Below are 13,988 nucleotides of genomic sequence, written 5' to 3' on the forward strand. Positions count from 1 at the left end.
GCGGCGGGCGCGGCCGCTCCGCGCCAAGATGGCAGCTGCCGCGCCCCGCCCCCCGTGACGCGCTTCGGCCCCGCCCCCCCGCCCAGGCCCCGCCCCCTGGTCCCGCCCCCCGGCCCCGCCGCTCCCCGAGAAGCCCCGGACCCCCCGGCGCCCCCCCGGGACGCGGAGCGCAGCGCGGGGTATCAACAACTCTCCCGCCGTTTATTCCAGGAAAGCAAAACTGTACAAAATGGCTGCCGGGCGGCGGGCCGGCTCAGTCTTCCTCCTCCTCCTCCTCCTCGTCCTGGTTGATCTGGAAGTAGCGCAGCTCGTAGCTCTCCTTGCTGTTGGCCACCACGCGCAGCCAGTCGCGCAGGTTGTTCTTCTTCAGGTACTTCTTGGTCAGGTACTTCAGGTACCTGCGGGAGAAGCGCGGCTCACAGCGGCTCTGCGCCCCGGCCCGGCGGCATTCCGCCCGCAGCTCCTCCGCGCCCCTTCCCGTGGGCTTCCACCAGCACGCCTCCCGGCAAAGGCTCCATGGGGAAACACCACCACCCGGGCAATCGCACCAGCACCCCCGCGACACAGGGCCTGGGACCCCCCTCCGCCCCTGGTTTCTATGCCACGGCTCCCACACACCACAGCAATCTCTGCTCCGGTGGCAGCTGACCGTGCCGGCTCCCGCAGTGGCTGCTGGGACGTGCCAGATGCGGCACCAACACGGAGAAACTGCATCGGCTGAGAAGCGGATGCTGACAGAGCCGGGCGCTGCCCCACCACCACATGTGATTTTCCTCTTCCCGCCGTTTTACGCCTCCAGCTGCCTCACCGTGCCATCTCCACCATGGCAAGAACTACGTATTCCCAAGTCAGACCAAGTGCCAGGCAGCGGGCAGAGCCCGGCAGGACAAGCAGAAGAGCCTGGCTGCCAATCAAGCCCTGAACTCCACACCTGGCACCCTTTTGGCTGCACATCCTCCTCGGCCACCCACCCGCCCTCACCCACCTTCCCAGCAGGAACATCGACCGCAAAACTCTCTCAAAGATCATTTGGGAATGGGCAGCCACCACACTGAGTGTCACGCGGCATCTTGGCACGGCTCCTGCACCAAGACACCTCCTCACTCCCGCACCCTCCTGCCAGCCAGGCTCCCATCTGAACACCGGCAACGCCTCACCGAGGGCCGACCACTGCCGGCAGTGACCGACTGCAGCTCCGGGCACCAGCAGCAGCCGCGTGACAGTGACCAGCGCCGCCGGGACGTGGGGCTGCCCCACCGCCTCACCTCTTGGAGAATGGGACCTCTGACGTGACTGTTATCTTGCTCTTGCTCCTCTCGATAGTCACCACGCCCCCGCCCAGGTTTCCTGCTTTGCCATTCACCTTGATCCTCTCCTGTAGGAACTGCTCCTGCAAGAGAGGAACGCTGCCGCTCAGCCAGGTCGCCAGCTCCCACCGGCCAAGGCCTCCGCAGCTCGCCTGCGCCCAGCACTCCAGCTTTTTGGTGGGGATGGGGAAGAGCGAGACGAGCCGTCATGCCCAAGGGAAGCAGAGGAAAAGCCGCCTTCCCGCAGGCTGAGGCTCCGAGCCTGCCAGCGACTTCCGGGACTAATCCGAGCACCCAATTCAGACCTGCGTGTGAATGAGCTTCTCACGCCCAAACGCATCGGATCGTGAGACAGGGACGTGTTTCCTGCCTCCCGAGCGGGAAGCCAGCGGAGTGATGGCTGGGTTCGGATTCTCCGAGGACACCTCGGACACAGCCTGTGCTTCGAGCCCGTCCTCGAGCAGAGTTTGAACGAAAACGGGTTCCTCAGGCAGCGCTGGGATGCTGCACTCCCTGCGCTTGCCGTTCCTCACGGCGCCATGGGAAACGCACCCCCGAGGGATGAGCAGGAACAGCGTTCCGCAGGCAGGGAAAGCGCGTGCACTGTAGCTACAAAGCGTTTAAAACCAGCGCACGCCTCGGCCTCCAGCACCACCCAGGCTTCCTTTGTCTGCGGGTGCTGCCCAGCACTACGCCACAGTGAGGAGCGGGAACAGAGTGCGGGGCGGCGGGGGCTGCCGGGGCTGCGCTGCCAGCTCGCCGCTGGGCAGGGATCCGGCAGCCCCCCGGAAAGGCCCGGGGGGGCAGCGGGGAGGCCCCGCACTCACAAAGTTGGCGGCGTCCATGATGCCATCCTCCACGGGGTGGGTGCAATCCAGGGTGAACTTCAACACCTGCTTCTTTTTTTTGCCACCTTTCGCTGCGGGCTTCTTCTACGAGGGCAGATTTAGGTTAGATATAAGAAAGAAATTCTTTACATTGAGGGTGGTGAGGCACTGGAACAGGTTGCCCAGAGAAGTTGTGGCTGCCCCATCCCTGGCAGTGTTCCAGGCCAGGCTGGATGGGGCTTTGGGCAACCTGGTGTAGGGGAGGGTGTCCCTGCCCATGGCCGGGGGGTTGGAACTAGACGATCTTTGAGGTCCCTTCCAACCCAAACCATTCCATGATTCTATGGTTCTACAGCGTGGGGAGAGAGACCCATGAGGGATCGGCCGCGGGCAACGGGCCCGGGGCGGCGGGAGGGGGCCGGGCCGAGCTGGGGGCTGCAGGGGAGGGGAGCGGGCCGGGCTGCAGGCTGAGGGGAGAGGGAATGGCGGGGCTCCGGGCCAGGATCCGGGACGAGAGCACCAGGGAGAGGGACGGGCCTCCCATGCCGCACGCCCGGCGGGCCGCGCCCCGCAGAGGCCCGGGCCCGGGCGCAGCCCCGCGCCCCGGAGGAACGGGCCGGAGCAGACGGCCCGGGGGAACAAGGGCCGCGCAGGCCGGGGGAACAAGGGCCGGCAGCCCGGGGCCACCGGCAGAGACTCACCACGGGCGCCATGGCGGCTGCAGCGAACGGGCAAAAAGGGAGCGCCGCGCCGCGCGCACGCGCGGAAACACCCTCGGGCGGCCACGGCGCATGCGCCGTCCGCCGCGCCGCTTGCGCCCACGCCGCCGCCAGGCCGCGCGCAGGCCGCCGCGCGCCGTGCGCCGCGCGCAGGCCGCCCCAGCCGAACGACGAGAGCGTCGATGGCTTCCGGCCCCTCCCGCGCGCGCCTCCGACTGCCCCGCGAGCGCATAGTGCTGCCTGGCTGGGCGGGGCCCGGTGGATGAGGGCGGGGCTTCAAGCTGTGGGCGGGGAGGTGGGCGTGGCTTGAGTCTGGGGGCGTGTCCGGGAGAAGTGGGCGGGGCGGGCGGCAGCGTCCGGCGGGGGCACCGGGCACCGGGCACCGGGGCGGCGGGCACCGGGCACCGGGCGCGGGGCCGGTCTGGAGCGCAGGGCGCGCCCCGGGCTGCCCCGCTGCCCCACGGTCGCTGCCCGCGGGCCGCCCCCCGCCCGTCCCGGGCCACCCGGGCGCCCACGTCCCCACGCCCCGGGGGCCGTCCGTGCCGCACGGGGCTATTTTTGGGCCGCGGCGCGGCAGCCGCCCGGTCGTGCCAGGGGCCCCGCGTCACGGGGGCAGCCCGGCCCCGCCGCCGGCAGCGCACTCATTCCAGCCGGCGCACCGGGAGCGGCGGCGCGGCGCGGCTCGGCTCGGTTCGGCACGGCCGATCCCCCCCGGCTTACAGATAGGGAGAGGTAAAGCCTTCGCCCGGCCACCGTGCCCCCCCGGGACGGGGACGGGGGCTCCCCGGTGCGCGGGGCAGCTGGCTGCCATCGTAGGGGCCATCCCAGGGCAGGGGACGCCCCATCACGAGGATGCTCCCCCTGGGGGACACCCAGTCCTGGGGCGTCCCCCACCCCTGTTCCGGGGGACCCTGCTGCAGGGGACACCCTACCCCGGGGTGACACCCCCTCCCAAGGGATGTGCCTGCTCTGGGGATGCCCACCCTGGGGGACACCCTGCTGAGGGGGGTTACCCCACCCAGCCCTGCTGCCCCCAGCCCTGGCTGCTGGGGGGGAAGGGGCGCATTTGGGGCAGCCTCGTGCCATGCTGCTCATAACCTAAAAATAGGTGGCAGCTCACAGGGCCTGGGGGACAGCGTTTGGCCTTTCCGCGGTGGCCACAGCACTCGCTCAAAGCAGTGCCGCGTGGAGCCCCCTGGGCACAGAGGGCAAAGCGGGGCGCGGAGGGGGCCGCTCTCTGCCCCACAGATGGCCGGCGGCATCTTCTCCCCACTGGGGAGCTGCTCGGAGCTGGAGAAGGCCAACTGCCACCCGCTGGTCTGCCTGCTCTGCCACGAGCCCTACCAGCACCCCTGCCTGCTCGACTGCTACCACAACTTCTGTGCCAGCTGCCTGCGGGGCCGCGCCAGCGACGGCCGCCTGCACTGCCCGCTCTGCGGGTAAGGGACCAACCCTGCCCAGGGGGACGCAGGGACTGGGGCAGGATGCACAGCACGTGGCTGGCAGCCTCTCATGGCACTGCTCCCACAGTTCCCGAAGCTGCCCTGGGCACGTGTCCCCCTCCCCATCCTCATCCCCATCCCGTCCCATCGCCATCCCTGCAGGCACCCCTCGGTGGTGAGGGGGGGCACGGGCCTGCCCCCCGTGGACCGGCTCCTGCAGTTCCTGGTGGACAGCTCGGCCGATGGCGAGGAGGACGTGCAGTGCGCCAACTGCGACCGGCGCTGCACCAAGGCGGTGAGGGCGGTGGGATGGGCAGGCAGGGGACCCCACACCGGGCCCGTGCCCACCACCATCCACCCCCTGCCCATGCAGGAGCTGGACACCATGTACTTCTGCAACACCTGCGGGCAGCCACTCTGTGCCCCGTGCCGCGAGGAGACCCACCGCGCCAAGATGTTCGCCCGCCACGAGATCGTCTCCCTCTCCAAGCGCACCAAGGACATCCACAAGAAGTGCCGTGAGTGTTGTGCCATGCTGCACTGTGCCACGACGCACCGTGCCAGGCTGCCCGACACCCCCGTCCCTTGCAGCGCTGCACGAGGAGCCCTACATCATGTTCTCCACTGAGAAGAAGTCCATGCTCTGCATCAACTGCTTCAGGGACATGCAGGGGTGAGCAGCCACAGCCCCACGCCTGCCCCGTGCCCCGTCCCATCCCGTGCCCTGACACCCGTGCCCGCAGGGAGAGCCGGGCGCACTGCATCGACATCGAGACAGCATACATGCAGGGCTGCCAGCGGCTGGACCAGGCGGTGATGGTGGGCAGGCGCCGGCGGGTCTTGGGGGGGGGTGTAGGGCTGCGGTGCTGCCGCAGCACCCGCAGCCGCCCCACCGCCCCGGGCAGGCTGTGAAGGAGCTGCAGACCTCGACGCGCGAGGCCATCGTCCTCCTGAAGGCCATGATCGAGGAGGTGCACAACAGTGCCAGCGAGGAGGAAGCGGCCATCAACTCCCTCTTCGGTCGCATGCAGGTGCAGGGCAACCACCCGCACGGCATTGCCCTGATGCACGGGCACGGCCGAGCCGGGGTGGCCATGGGACACGGGGTGGCAGCCGCGGGACTCAAGGCAGCCATGCCATTCGCAGGAGCAGCTCTCCGAGAGGAAGAAGACACTCCTGAAAGCCGTGCAGAGGTGAGGGGCCACGGGCTGAGCCCTCTCCCAGGGGCGTCCCCCCCCATCCCAGGGTGCGTTGGAGCACCCGGGCACCAGCCGGCTCCCTGGCACCCGCAAAGGCTGTGCCTTGCCCCGCTCCACTGCAGCCAGCATGAGGAGAAGGAGAAGGCGTTCAAGGAGCAGCTCGCCCACCTCGCCTCCCTGCTGCCCACCCTGCAGGTAGGGCCCCAGCTGGGCAAGGGCCAGGCTGCTGTGGCCCCAAGGGGCACCGGCGGTGACACCCCCCCGTGCACGTAGGTCCATCTGGTGACCTGCTCAGCCTTCCTGAGCTCCGCCAACAAAGCCGAGTTCCTGGACCTGGGCTACGTGAGTGATGCCAGAGCTGCAGGGCAGCCAGAGCATCCCACGGCGGTGCCGTGGGGTGGCGGTGCCGGGCTCATGGGCAGGGTGCCGGTAACTGCTCACCGCTGCCTTTCAGCAACTGATGGAGAGGCTGCAGAGGATCGTCAAGCTGCCGCACCGCCTGCGGCCAGCCCAGACCAGCAAGGTAGAGCCCTGTCGCCCACCCAGCTGCCCAGGGCCAAGCCCCTGCCCGCAGCACCCAGCGGGCAGCTCCGGCGGCCAGCTCAGCCCCAGCCACGTTCAGCCCCGGCCCCAGCCCCACTCGTCCTCATCTTGCCCCCCAGATCAACAGCGAGTACCGGGCAGAGTTTGCCCGCTGCCTGGAGCCCCTGCTGATGCTGAGCCCCCGCCGCTCCGTAGTGGGCAGTGCCGGCGGCATCGGTCCCAGCATTGCCGGCGCGAACATGTGAGGTGCTGGGATGGCACACAGGGTCGGGGCACATGGTGCTGCACATCCCCCTTGGCACCCCGCCCTGCCGAGTTTGCCCCCGCTGCTGCCCTTGAGCCCGTCACCTCGGCAGTGGCATGGGCACAGCACGGGGCACAGCTGCGCTGGCAAACGTCAGGCACAAGGGCTTCAAGTGACACTTCTGGGAAGCGGGCAGGAGAGTGCCCGGGTGAGCCGGCACCCCGCTCCCCAGCCTGGCCTCACCACGGTCCCTGACGGCTGCGCCAGGGCCAGCGCCTGCTCGCCCGCACACCGGCGGCACCGCAGCCTCTTCGCCCGCCACTATTTTTAACAGAATTTCAGGGAAGTGCCCGGCCGTTCCTCACCCGGGATATATTTAGGCCCATTGATGTCACGGCAGCGCTGGCCCTGCCAGGCGCTCCCGGCCAGAGAGGACAAACAGGCACTGCCGCCCCATGGGGACCGCTCCTCGTCAGCAGCACGGCTGAGCTCCCCGGGGCTGCCAGCCCCAGCGTGGGCAGGGGGATCGCGGCGCTGCACGGTAGGACCTATGGCGGCGGGGCAGCATTGCCGGGGCAGTGGGCGGCGTGATGGGGGGAGACACAGGGGCAGCGGTGCCCACCAAGGCACCAGGGCATGCCGGCGGCGAGGGAGCGAGCTGCATCCTTCCCTTTTGAAACTGGAGCATGCCAAGCTCAGCTCCTGCCATCTCCCTGCTGCAGCCAGTCGCAAAGCCACGGGCATCGGGAGAGCAGCCGTCAGAAATCTGAGTTTCAGGGCAGCGTAAGGCGCCTCCAGCTGACCCTGTGTTCTCGGGCAAGGGAAGGGATGCACAGGCTGGCACGTCCCAGGCACCGCAGGGGCAAGGGGTGGTGGGGCTGAGCCGGCAGCATTGCCCCTGGCACCTCGCCCCTGCCGCCGCTCGCCTGCAGCACACCACTGTTGCCCTCTCTGCACAGGCTCCCTGGTGGCCAATGCTCCAAGACCCTGATGGTGCCCGGCTGCCCCGCTGCCGGTGATAAAATGTCTGCCGGCCCCATGGTGCGGAAGCCGACGATGCACCGGTACATCAGCACCAAGGTCCTGCTGGCCGAGGGGCGCGAGACCCCCTTCGCCGAGCACTGCCGCAACTACGAGAACACCTACCGGGTAGGGCGCGCAGGCGGGAAGGGGCGGGACGGCACCGGGCAGGAGGGTGCTGCTCACGCGGCGGCTGCCCCCGGCACCCGCAGATGCTGCAGACGGAGATCCAGGGCCTGAAGGACCAGGTGCAGGAGCTGCACCGCGACCTCACCAAGCACCACTCGCTCATCAAGACGGAGATCATGAGCGAGATCCTGCAGAAGTCCCTGCAGATGGACGTGCAGATCGCGGCTCACTACTCCGCCGTGGAGATGATGCGCAGCGTCTTCGAGGAGGTACGGATGGCACATCCTGGCAGCGCAGCATCCCACCATGCCACGCCATGGCATGAGGTCCCTCTGTGCCGCACCACAGAGCGCTGCCTGGCTTCCTCTCCCCCTTCCAGGTCTGGGAGGAGACGTACCAGCGGGTAGCAAACGAGCAGGAGATCTATGAAGGTACGGGTGACCCTGCTCCCCTGGCCCCAAACCCCCTGTGCCCACTCCAGGCGGGCAGCTGTGGCCCCAGCCTGCCCCTCTCGCCCCCAGCCCAGCTCCACGACCTGCTGCAGCTGCGGCAGGAGAACAGCTGCCTGACCACCATCACCAAGCAGATTGCGCCCTATGTCCGCTCCATCGCCAAGGTGAAGGAGCGGCTGGAGCCCAGGTGAGGGGTGCGGGGGGCACTTTCGGGACCGGGGGGGCCTGTCCATGGCTCACACCCTTCCCGCCACAGGCTGCAGGAGCCCCGGGAGCTCAAGGAGGAACCGGCGCAGATGCTGCTCAAGATCTGCAATGACAGTGAAGCAGCACCAAGGTAGGCGACAGCGACAATCCGGATGCTGAATCCCCCCAGTGCTTTTCCCAGACGCTGACCCTGCCCAGGCACCTTCCCCTCCCCAGGGACGCCTCACCCGGCGGCGAGGAGGGGGCTCTGGCCAGCCCTGGGGAGGGCTGCGTGCCCGGCAGCATCCCTGGAGACCCCTCCCCGAAAAGCAAAGACTGCTGCAAGGGACAGCAGAAAAGTGGGGCTGAGAGCGCTGCCCGGAAAGAGCTTGCACCGTAGAGCCTGACGCCGAGCGGGTACGGAGCCGCTTGGCATTTGCTGCATGAAAGCCGTGTCCCGGCTGTCAACCGGCTCCTCTCACCTTGTGCCATGAGCGAAGGAAGGAAAACGCAGCCCGGGCACATGGTGTCTGCCACCAAACACCTGCCTGGGGGCGACTTTGTTCGTCTGAAAAACCAGTTGTCTTTATGCTTTCCCTCTCGTGTGTTAGGAGTGAAATAAAAGGGCGGAAGCGTACGTGTCCGCGTGGTTCTGTGGCTCTGGACAAGAGGGGCCTGCCAGCTCGGGCGTCCAGCTGCTCTGAAAACCAAAGTTTGCAAACACGGGGAAAAAAAACCCAAAAGCCCCTGGTGCAGGGTGGAGCCAGGAGCTCACCGTGGGGGCTGAGCGTCCTGCGAAGCGCCAACCGGCAGCGGATGCAAATGTGCAGGCAGGGTGCCAGAGAGGCACTCTGCCCCTGGCACACCAAAAAGCTTGCCGGCTGCTCCGGCGCAGGAGGGCAGGTGTGACGGCTCGCTCCAGCTCTTCGCTAAAGACTCAGACACCTTCCCTGCACCTGTTGAGCTCCTTCGCCGAGCTGCCAGTCACAGGATTTGGGAAAATAAAAGGTTAAGAGCAGCTGCTGGCCTCAAAAGCACCGAGAGGCTCCAAAGAGTTTGCCTTGGGTGAAGTTTATCCCTTTCTTTCGGTGCCAAAGCATCCCGCCTTGGACAGGCCCGGCAGCACACAGCTAGGACCAGGGTCGGGGCTGGCACTGGCCCTGGCACACTCCCGCAAATTGGGATCGAGGTGCATTTGCTACAAAAAACAACTCAGGAATAAAACTTGGTTTCCGTCACATCAAACCCAAGTGACAATTGCGTTGTGGTTTGTTTCAAAGCGCACTTGTGCCAGTGCACCCTAGAAACGTTAATGCCTGAAATAAAACCAGTTTAAAATTAGCCTGCCCGAGGCATGCTGGCTACCCCAGCAGGCTGCAGCTTCGTGGGGACGCGCGTCGGAAGCACGGAAAAGCCAGAGCAGGTGCCAACGAGTGGCCACGCAGAGAAATCCGTGCTGCCCAGCTGGTGGATTTTCACCTTTGCTCTGTTCTCCAAAGCTCGCTAAAAGACGAGTTACCAGCAGAGGCTGCTGCTGCGTGCAGACACGCTCTGGAGGACACGGCAAACCTGGCAGAGGACGGACTCTGCATTGGATAAGCGAGGTGAGACGGAGAATTTGCCCTGGCTCTGCAGCCGCACAGCCCCCGAGTTACCACGAGCCGTGATGGTGCTCCAGCGCAGCACCGGAGTGCTCAGAAAACCCACCGGGAACAGTCCGAGCAAGGATTCCAGTTTGGGAGATGGGACCGACACCTCAAGAGATCTCCAAATAACCACCAGACAGAAGTCAGAAATATTTTTTCTTGTTTTTTTTATAAAAGAAAACCAAAAACCCAAAGCAGTTTCCATCAGCGCCCCCTTTCCTGAGCCGCAGCACGGCACCTTCGCCGAGGAACACCGCAGGCCCAAAGCGCGACGAGCAACTCGCTTCCGTCCCAGCGAGGAAGACGAATACAGAACTCAAGAAAACGGTGCACCTCTTTGGTATGTAACGACAGAATAAGTTCTACCACAAAGCTCAAGTAGGAACCATTTCCAAAATGGTAATGTGTAAAATAGCGTTAGCTAGCCAAACTTTTTCCCCGTTTGGAGAATATCCCTAGAAGCACCTCCCAGTCCTGCCGACATCCCAGGCTTCGCTCAAAAGAGCGGGGAAGGCTCTGGAGCGCTAAGGCCCTCAGCAAGCCCGGCAGCTGCCGTTCCTTCCCAACCCAGAACCCTGGGATCTCGGCAGGACGGAGGCGGCCTGGCAGGATAGGAAGCAGCGTGATTTGGAAGCAGAAGAGGGAACAGAGGTGGCGGCAGGGAGGCTCGGGAAGGCGGCGGCTCCCGAATTCAAGGCAGCAGCCGAGGGAGGAGGGAGTGGAAAAGGCTCCCTGTGAACGTTAACGCTGGGAGGAGAAGGGACCGGTGCCACGCTGCTGGCTCTCTGGCAGGCAGCCCCTCTGCCCGAAGGGAGGCGAGCCGGGAGCTGCTCCCGGAGCCGCCCCGGTGCCAGCCGGCAGAGTCAGCCCTGAGGAGATCCAAGCCGCTCTGCCTGGCTCGCTAGGTCAAGAGCTTTAAAATCAAGTTAATTAGGCCACAGGAACGATCCGCCAACCCGCGCCTTTCCTGTGTGGGGGCGGGAGTGCAGAGCTGTTCTCCGGGAGAATCGCTCCGGAGGCGCTTCAGTCCAGTTCAGCTGCGGCAGGCAGGAGGGGGTGATTCTCTTTAGGGTCGCTACAGGCTAAGTAATCTGGAAGATCCCTGAATGTGCAGCGAAGGACTTATCTCAAGGAGGACAAACGAGCTTCTGATCTGCTAGTGACCCGGCCAGCCGTCCAGCTCCGCAGCCCTTCGCCAGCTCCTCCTCGGCAGCTGGGAAATACCAGCAGGCTCCTCCCAGCACCGGCACCATGCGTCGTCCCTCGCCCCGCGGCGCCTGGAGCTGGGCATTCGCTCAGCCAGTCCAGTTTCCACCCGCGTTACAGTTCCACTTTGACTCCTTTAATAAAAGGGAGACCCGACGGCACCTTCCTTTTGTACTCCAGGTACTCTTCTCCAAAGAAGTGAATGAGCGTGATCTCCTCCTCCTCGATGCGCTCCCTGAAGAAGCGCCAGGATGCCAGCGCGTAGCCCACCACGCAGATGGGATTGCAGAGCATCACCTGCGAACAGACACGGGCGGTGAGCGGCCCCTCGCCTCCCCAGGAAACCCAGGCTGCCCCCCGCCCTCTGTTCAGTTCACCAAGGGATCTGAACGCTCCCCAAAGAAAATAAGAGATCCCGGCGCCTCTTGTGGCGTTTCATTCCAGGGGGAAGTTAGTGCTTGGGAAGGAGGTGGCCCGCAGGCAGCCGCGTCCTGCCGGGCCAGCCCTAGAGAGCCCACGCGTGGCTGCGCTGCTCCGCGTGCGATCTTTACCAGCAGAGAAATAAAACCCACCGCCAGCCACACGAAGAGCACGACTAAGGCAGCGCTGAGCCACAGCTCCACCGCATCCAGTGTACCCTCTGGCTGGGGCCCTGGGCACTCTGAGAGGGAGCACTTTTTGCCACCGGCACAGGACTGGTATTTGGCAGGAGTGAGGTTGAATCCAACTGCTTATGGAGGACGTTTGGACGTAGGGATACAAGGAAGTTCTGGATGCCAGCTTTAGGCTAGCAGCAGCTGGCACCCTGAGGCTCTGAGGGTGTTCCAGCTCAAACCCCGGCCCTGCCGCCCCTGCTTATTCCACACAGAAAATTAAGGTGATGGGGAACTTCTCAAAGATCAGGCAAGGGAGAGCACTCAGGGTTTCCTGACCCACCATATGCCCGTGGGAGGCAGGAGGCATCAAAATCCGCACCCAGGCCACCCCTGCCGCTGACTGCCAGTGGCTGGCATCCCGTTACAGTGCGGGGCAGCGTTAAGAAAGACCCAGGTTATAAGATGAAAGTATCCGAGCGCGTTGTATACGGTACCTGTGTTCCAATACTCCAGTAAAACCATCCCACGTACGACGGGTGCCGGAACCACCCATACACCCCACTTGTCACCAAAGTATGAGTATCCGATTTCTCGTTCTGAACAATATGGTTGAAGTTGGAGCCAGCTGTGAGCATGGCCGCTTTCCTCAGGCAGTCCCCAAAGATCACCATCACCAACCCTACGGTACTCAGCCAGGTGATCTGCTTCAGCTCTGCAAGTGAAGAAGGACGGGTCACAACAGGTCCTACCGGCATGCTCGCGGCGTGGTGCGGGGACTGGGGGGCTTTTCCCCTCCGTCTCAAATGGGTAAAACACAGCCAGCATTCCACGCGGCGCCATCCCACCACCAAAACAAACAAAAGCGCGTGCCCTGCCGCAGAGGCAGCCCCGACACGGAGTCTGCTCAGCCCTGTGGCAGGTCGCCCCACGGGGAACCGGCACGGAGGCAGAGCAAAGCCGACGGAACGCACAGCCCTCTGGGGTGAGATGCAGGTTGCTCCGCAGCCTGTGCTGTCTTACGGAACAGGGAAGGAGAACCTCTCCCCTCTCCCAAAAAAAAAGCAGCACCCCAGACTGGGCAACAGTTTTTTGCTTATTTGGTTTTACTCCAGGTCAAAAGATGACACCCAGCCAAAACCAGCATCGTTCTTTGTGCCACCAGAGCGGCTTCAGGGGTGCAGCCAGACAAGGGCTGATACCCGCTGTGTGGCAGGAGAGCCTGGCACGTCAGAGCAAGGGGAGCCCAAACCGAGGGGCTCTGAGCACAGAGGGACTACGGCCGTGGCAAAGCCGCCGCCGGCACAGGCCAGCCGAGTGGGGCTCACGGCGCTTTGCTACCGGGCAGGTGGGCCCGCGCAAGCCCCGTGCGGCCGGGCAGAGCGGGGCCGGTGGGCAGCAGGGAGGGGCAGAGCGGCCGACCTGGGAAGAGGAGCTTCTCCAGCGTGAACTCCACCCAGGAGGAGAGGGCGGCCAGGTTGTACTCGAAGCTGTGGTTGAGCAGGAAGGAGTCCAGCGAGAGGCTGCGCGGGTTGTTGATGGCCGTCACCAGGTACTCCGAGTAGTGGAAGAGGGAGAGGGAGCACATGTACCTGCGGCGGGAGGAACGGGACGCTCGGCAGCACCGGGGGCCGCCGCACCCGCCCGGCCCCCCCGGCCCCGCCCTTACCAGCCGAAATGGCGCCAGGCGGAGCGGCCGGTGCTGAGCAGCAGCCCGCAGCCGAAGGCGAAGCCCAGGAAGCACGCCCGGACGGCGATCTGCGGGCACAGGAGGGGAGAGAGCGCTGCCGCCGCCGCCGCCCCCCGGGCCCGCGCCCTGCCGGGGCCTTCCCCCGGGCCCGGCGTCTCCGGACCGACGGCCCCCCCCGCCCCGCAGCCCCCCGGGCCCCCCTTGCACCCCGCTACCGCGGGGACGCCCCCCCCCGTCCCCGCACCTTGTAGAGCGGCCGCGGGTAGAGCAGCAGCAGCGCCGCGTTGACGGCCGCCACGTGCAGGGCGAGCGCCAGGCGGCCGCGCAGGCCGGGGGCGGCCAGCAGGGCGGAGGGGGAGCCCAGCGCCACCGGCAGCGCCGCCACCGAGGCGCCCAGCAGGAAGGCGGCCAGGCTGGCGCGCGCCTCCCGGCCCAGCCGCCCCCGCCGCGGATCCGCCGCCGCCGCCATTATGGCGGCGCCCGCCCCGCCCGCGTCGCCCGGGAAACCGCCGCGCCGCTCTCGCGAGAGCTCCGCCCCGCGCAGGCGCGGTAGCCCCGGGAGCGGCGCCGCTCTCGCGAGAGTTGCGCCGCGCAGGCGCACTGGCTGCCGCCGGTGGGACCGGGGGCGGTCCCGGCGCCCGGCCCGGCCCCGCGCGTCAGCCCGGCCCGGGGCCGGCGTTGCCCCTGGCTGTTGTTTCAGATCGCGAACTGGAACGCTGAGCGGCCCCGCCGGGCCGCCGTCCCCTCCCCACCCGGTCCCCGGGCTCTCTCCGGCGCCCGCCCCG

General features: G+C 66.4%; 3 protein-coding genes across 3 annotated transcripts; 1 reads left to right on the plus strand and 2 right to left on the minus strand.

Moving 5' to 3' along the window:
- Positions 1-180: 180 nt before the first annotated feature.
- RPL22 (ribosomal protein L22) lies at positions 181-2,883 on the minus strand. Its single transcript, XM_086625813.1, has 4 exons — positions 2,836-2,883; positions 2,135-2,239; positions 1,266-1,390; positions 181-398 (listed from the first exon to the last, which is right to left on the minus strand). Exons 1-4 carry the CDS (start codon positions 2,845-2,847, stop codon positions 254-256), a joined length of 387 nt encoding a protein of 128 aa, XP_086481939.1. The 5' UTR covers positions 2,848-2,883; the 3' UTR covers positions 181-253.
- A 1,218-nt stretch (positions 2,884-4,101) lies between these two features.
- Positions 4,102-8,468, plus strand: RNF207 (ring finger protein 207). The gene is made up of 17 exons (XM_086625795.1): positions 4,102-4,292; positions 4,458-4,590; positions 4,669-4,813; positions 4,887-4,968; positions 5,039-5,114; positions 5,201-5,326; positions 5,442-5,488; positions 5,617-5,689; positions 5,768-5,836; positions 5,949-6,017; positions 6,157-6,278; positions 7,241-7,430; positions 7,514-7,699; positions 7,810-7,861; positions 7,952-8,069; positions 8,139-8,219; positions 8,306-8,468. The coding sequence occupies exons 1-17, from the start codon at positions 4,102-4,104 to the stop codon at positions 8,466-8,468; spliced, it is 1,923 nt and encodes a 640-aa protein (XP_086481921.1).
- A 2,447-nt stretch (positions 8,469-10,915) lies between these two features.
- Positions 10,916-13,672, minus strand: ICMT (isoprenylcysteine carboxyl methyltransferase). Its single transcript, XM_086625807.1, has 5 exons — positions 13,448-13,672; positions 13,183-13,271; positions 12,936-13,105; positions 12,011-12,228; positions 10,916-11,217 (listed from the first exon to the last, which is right to left on the minus strand). The coding sequence occupies exons 1-5, from the start codon at positions 13,670-13,672 to the stop codon at positions 11,035-11,037; spliced, it is 885 nt and encodes a 294-aa protein (XP_086481933.1). The 3' UTR covers positions 10,916-11,034.
- Positions 13,673-13,988: the final 316 nt, after the last annotated feature.

The sequence above is a fragment of the Tauraco erythrolophus genome, chromosome 23 (assembly GCF_009769465.1).
Source record: "Tauraco erythrolophus isolate bTauEry1 chromosome 23, bTauEry1.pri, whole genome shotgun sequence".
In the NCBI taxonomy this organism is placed as follows: domain Eukaryota; kingdom Metazoa; phylum Chordata; class Aves; order Musophagiformes; family Musophagidae; genus Tauraco; species Tauraco erythrolophus.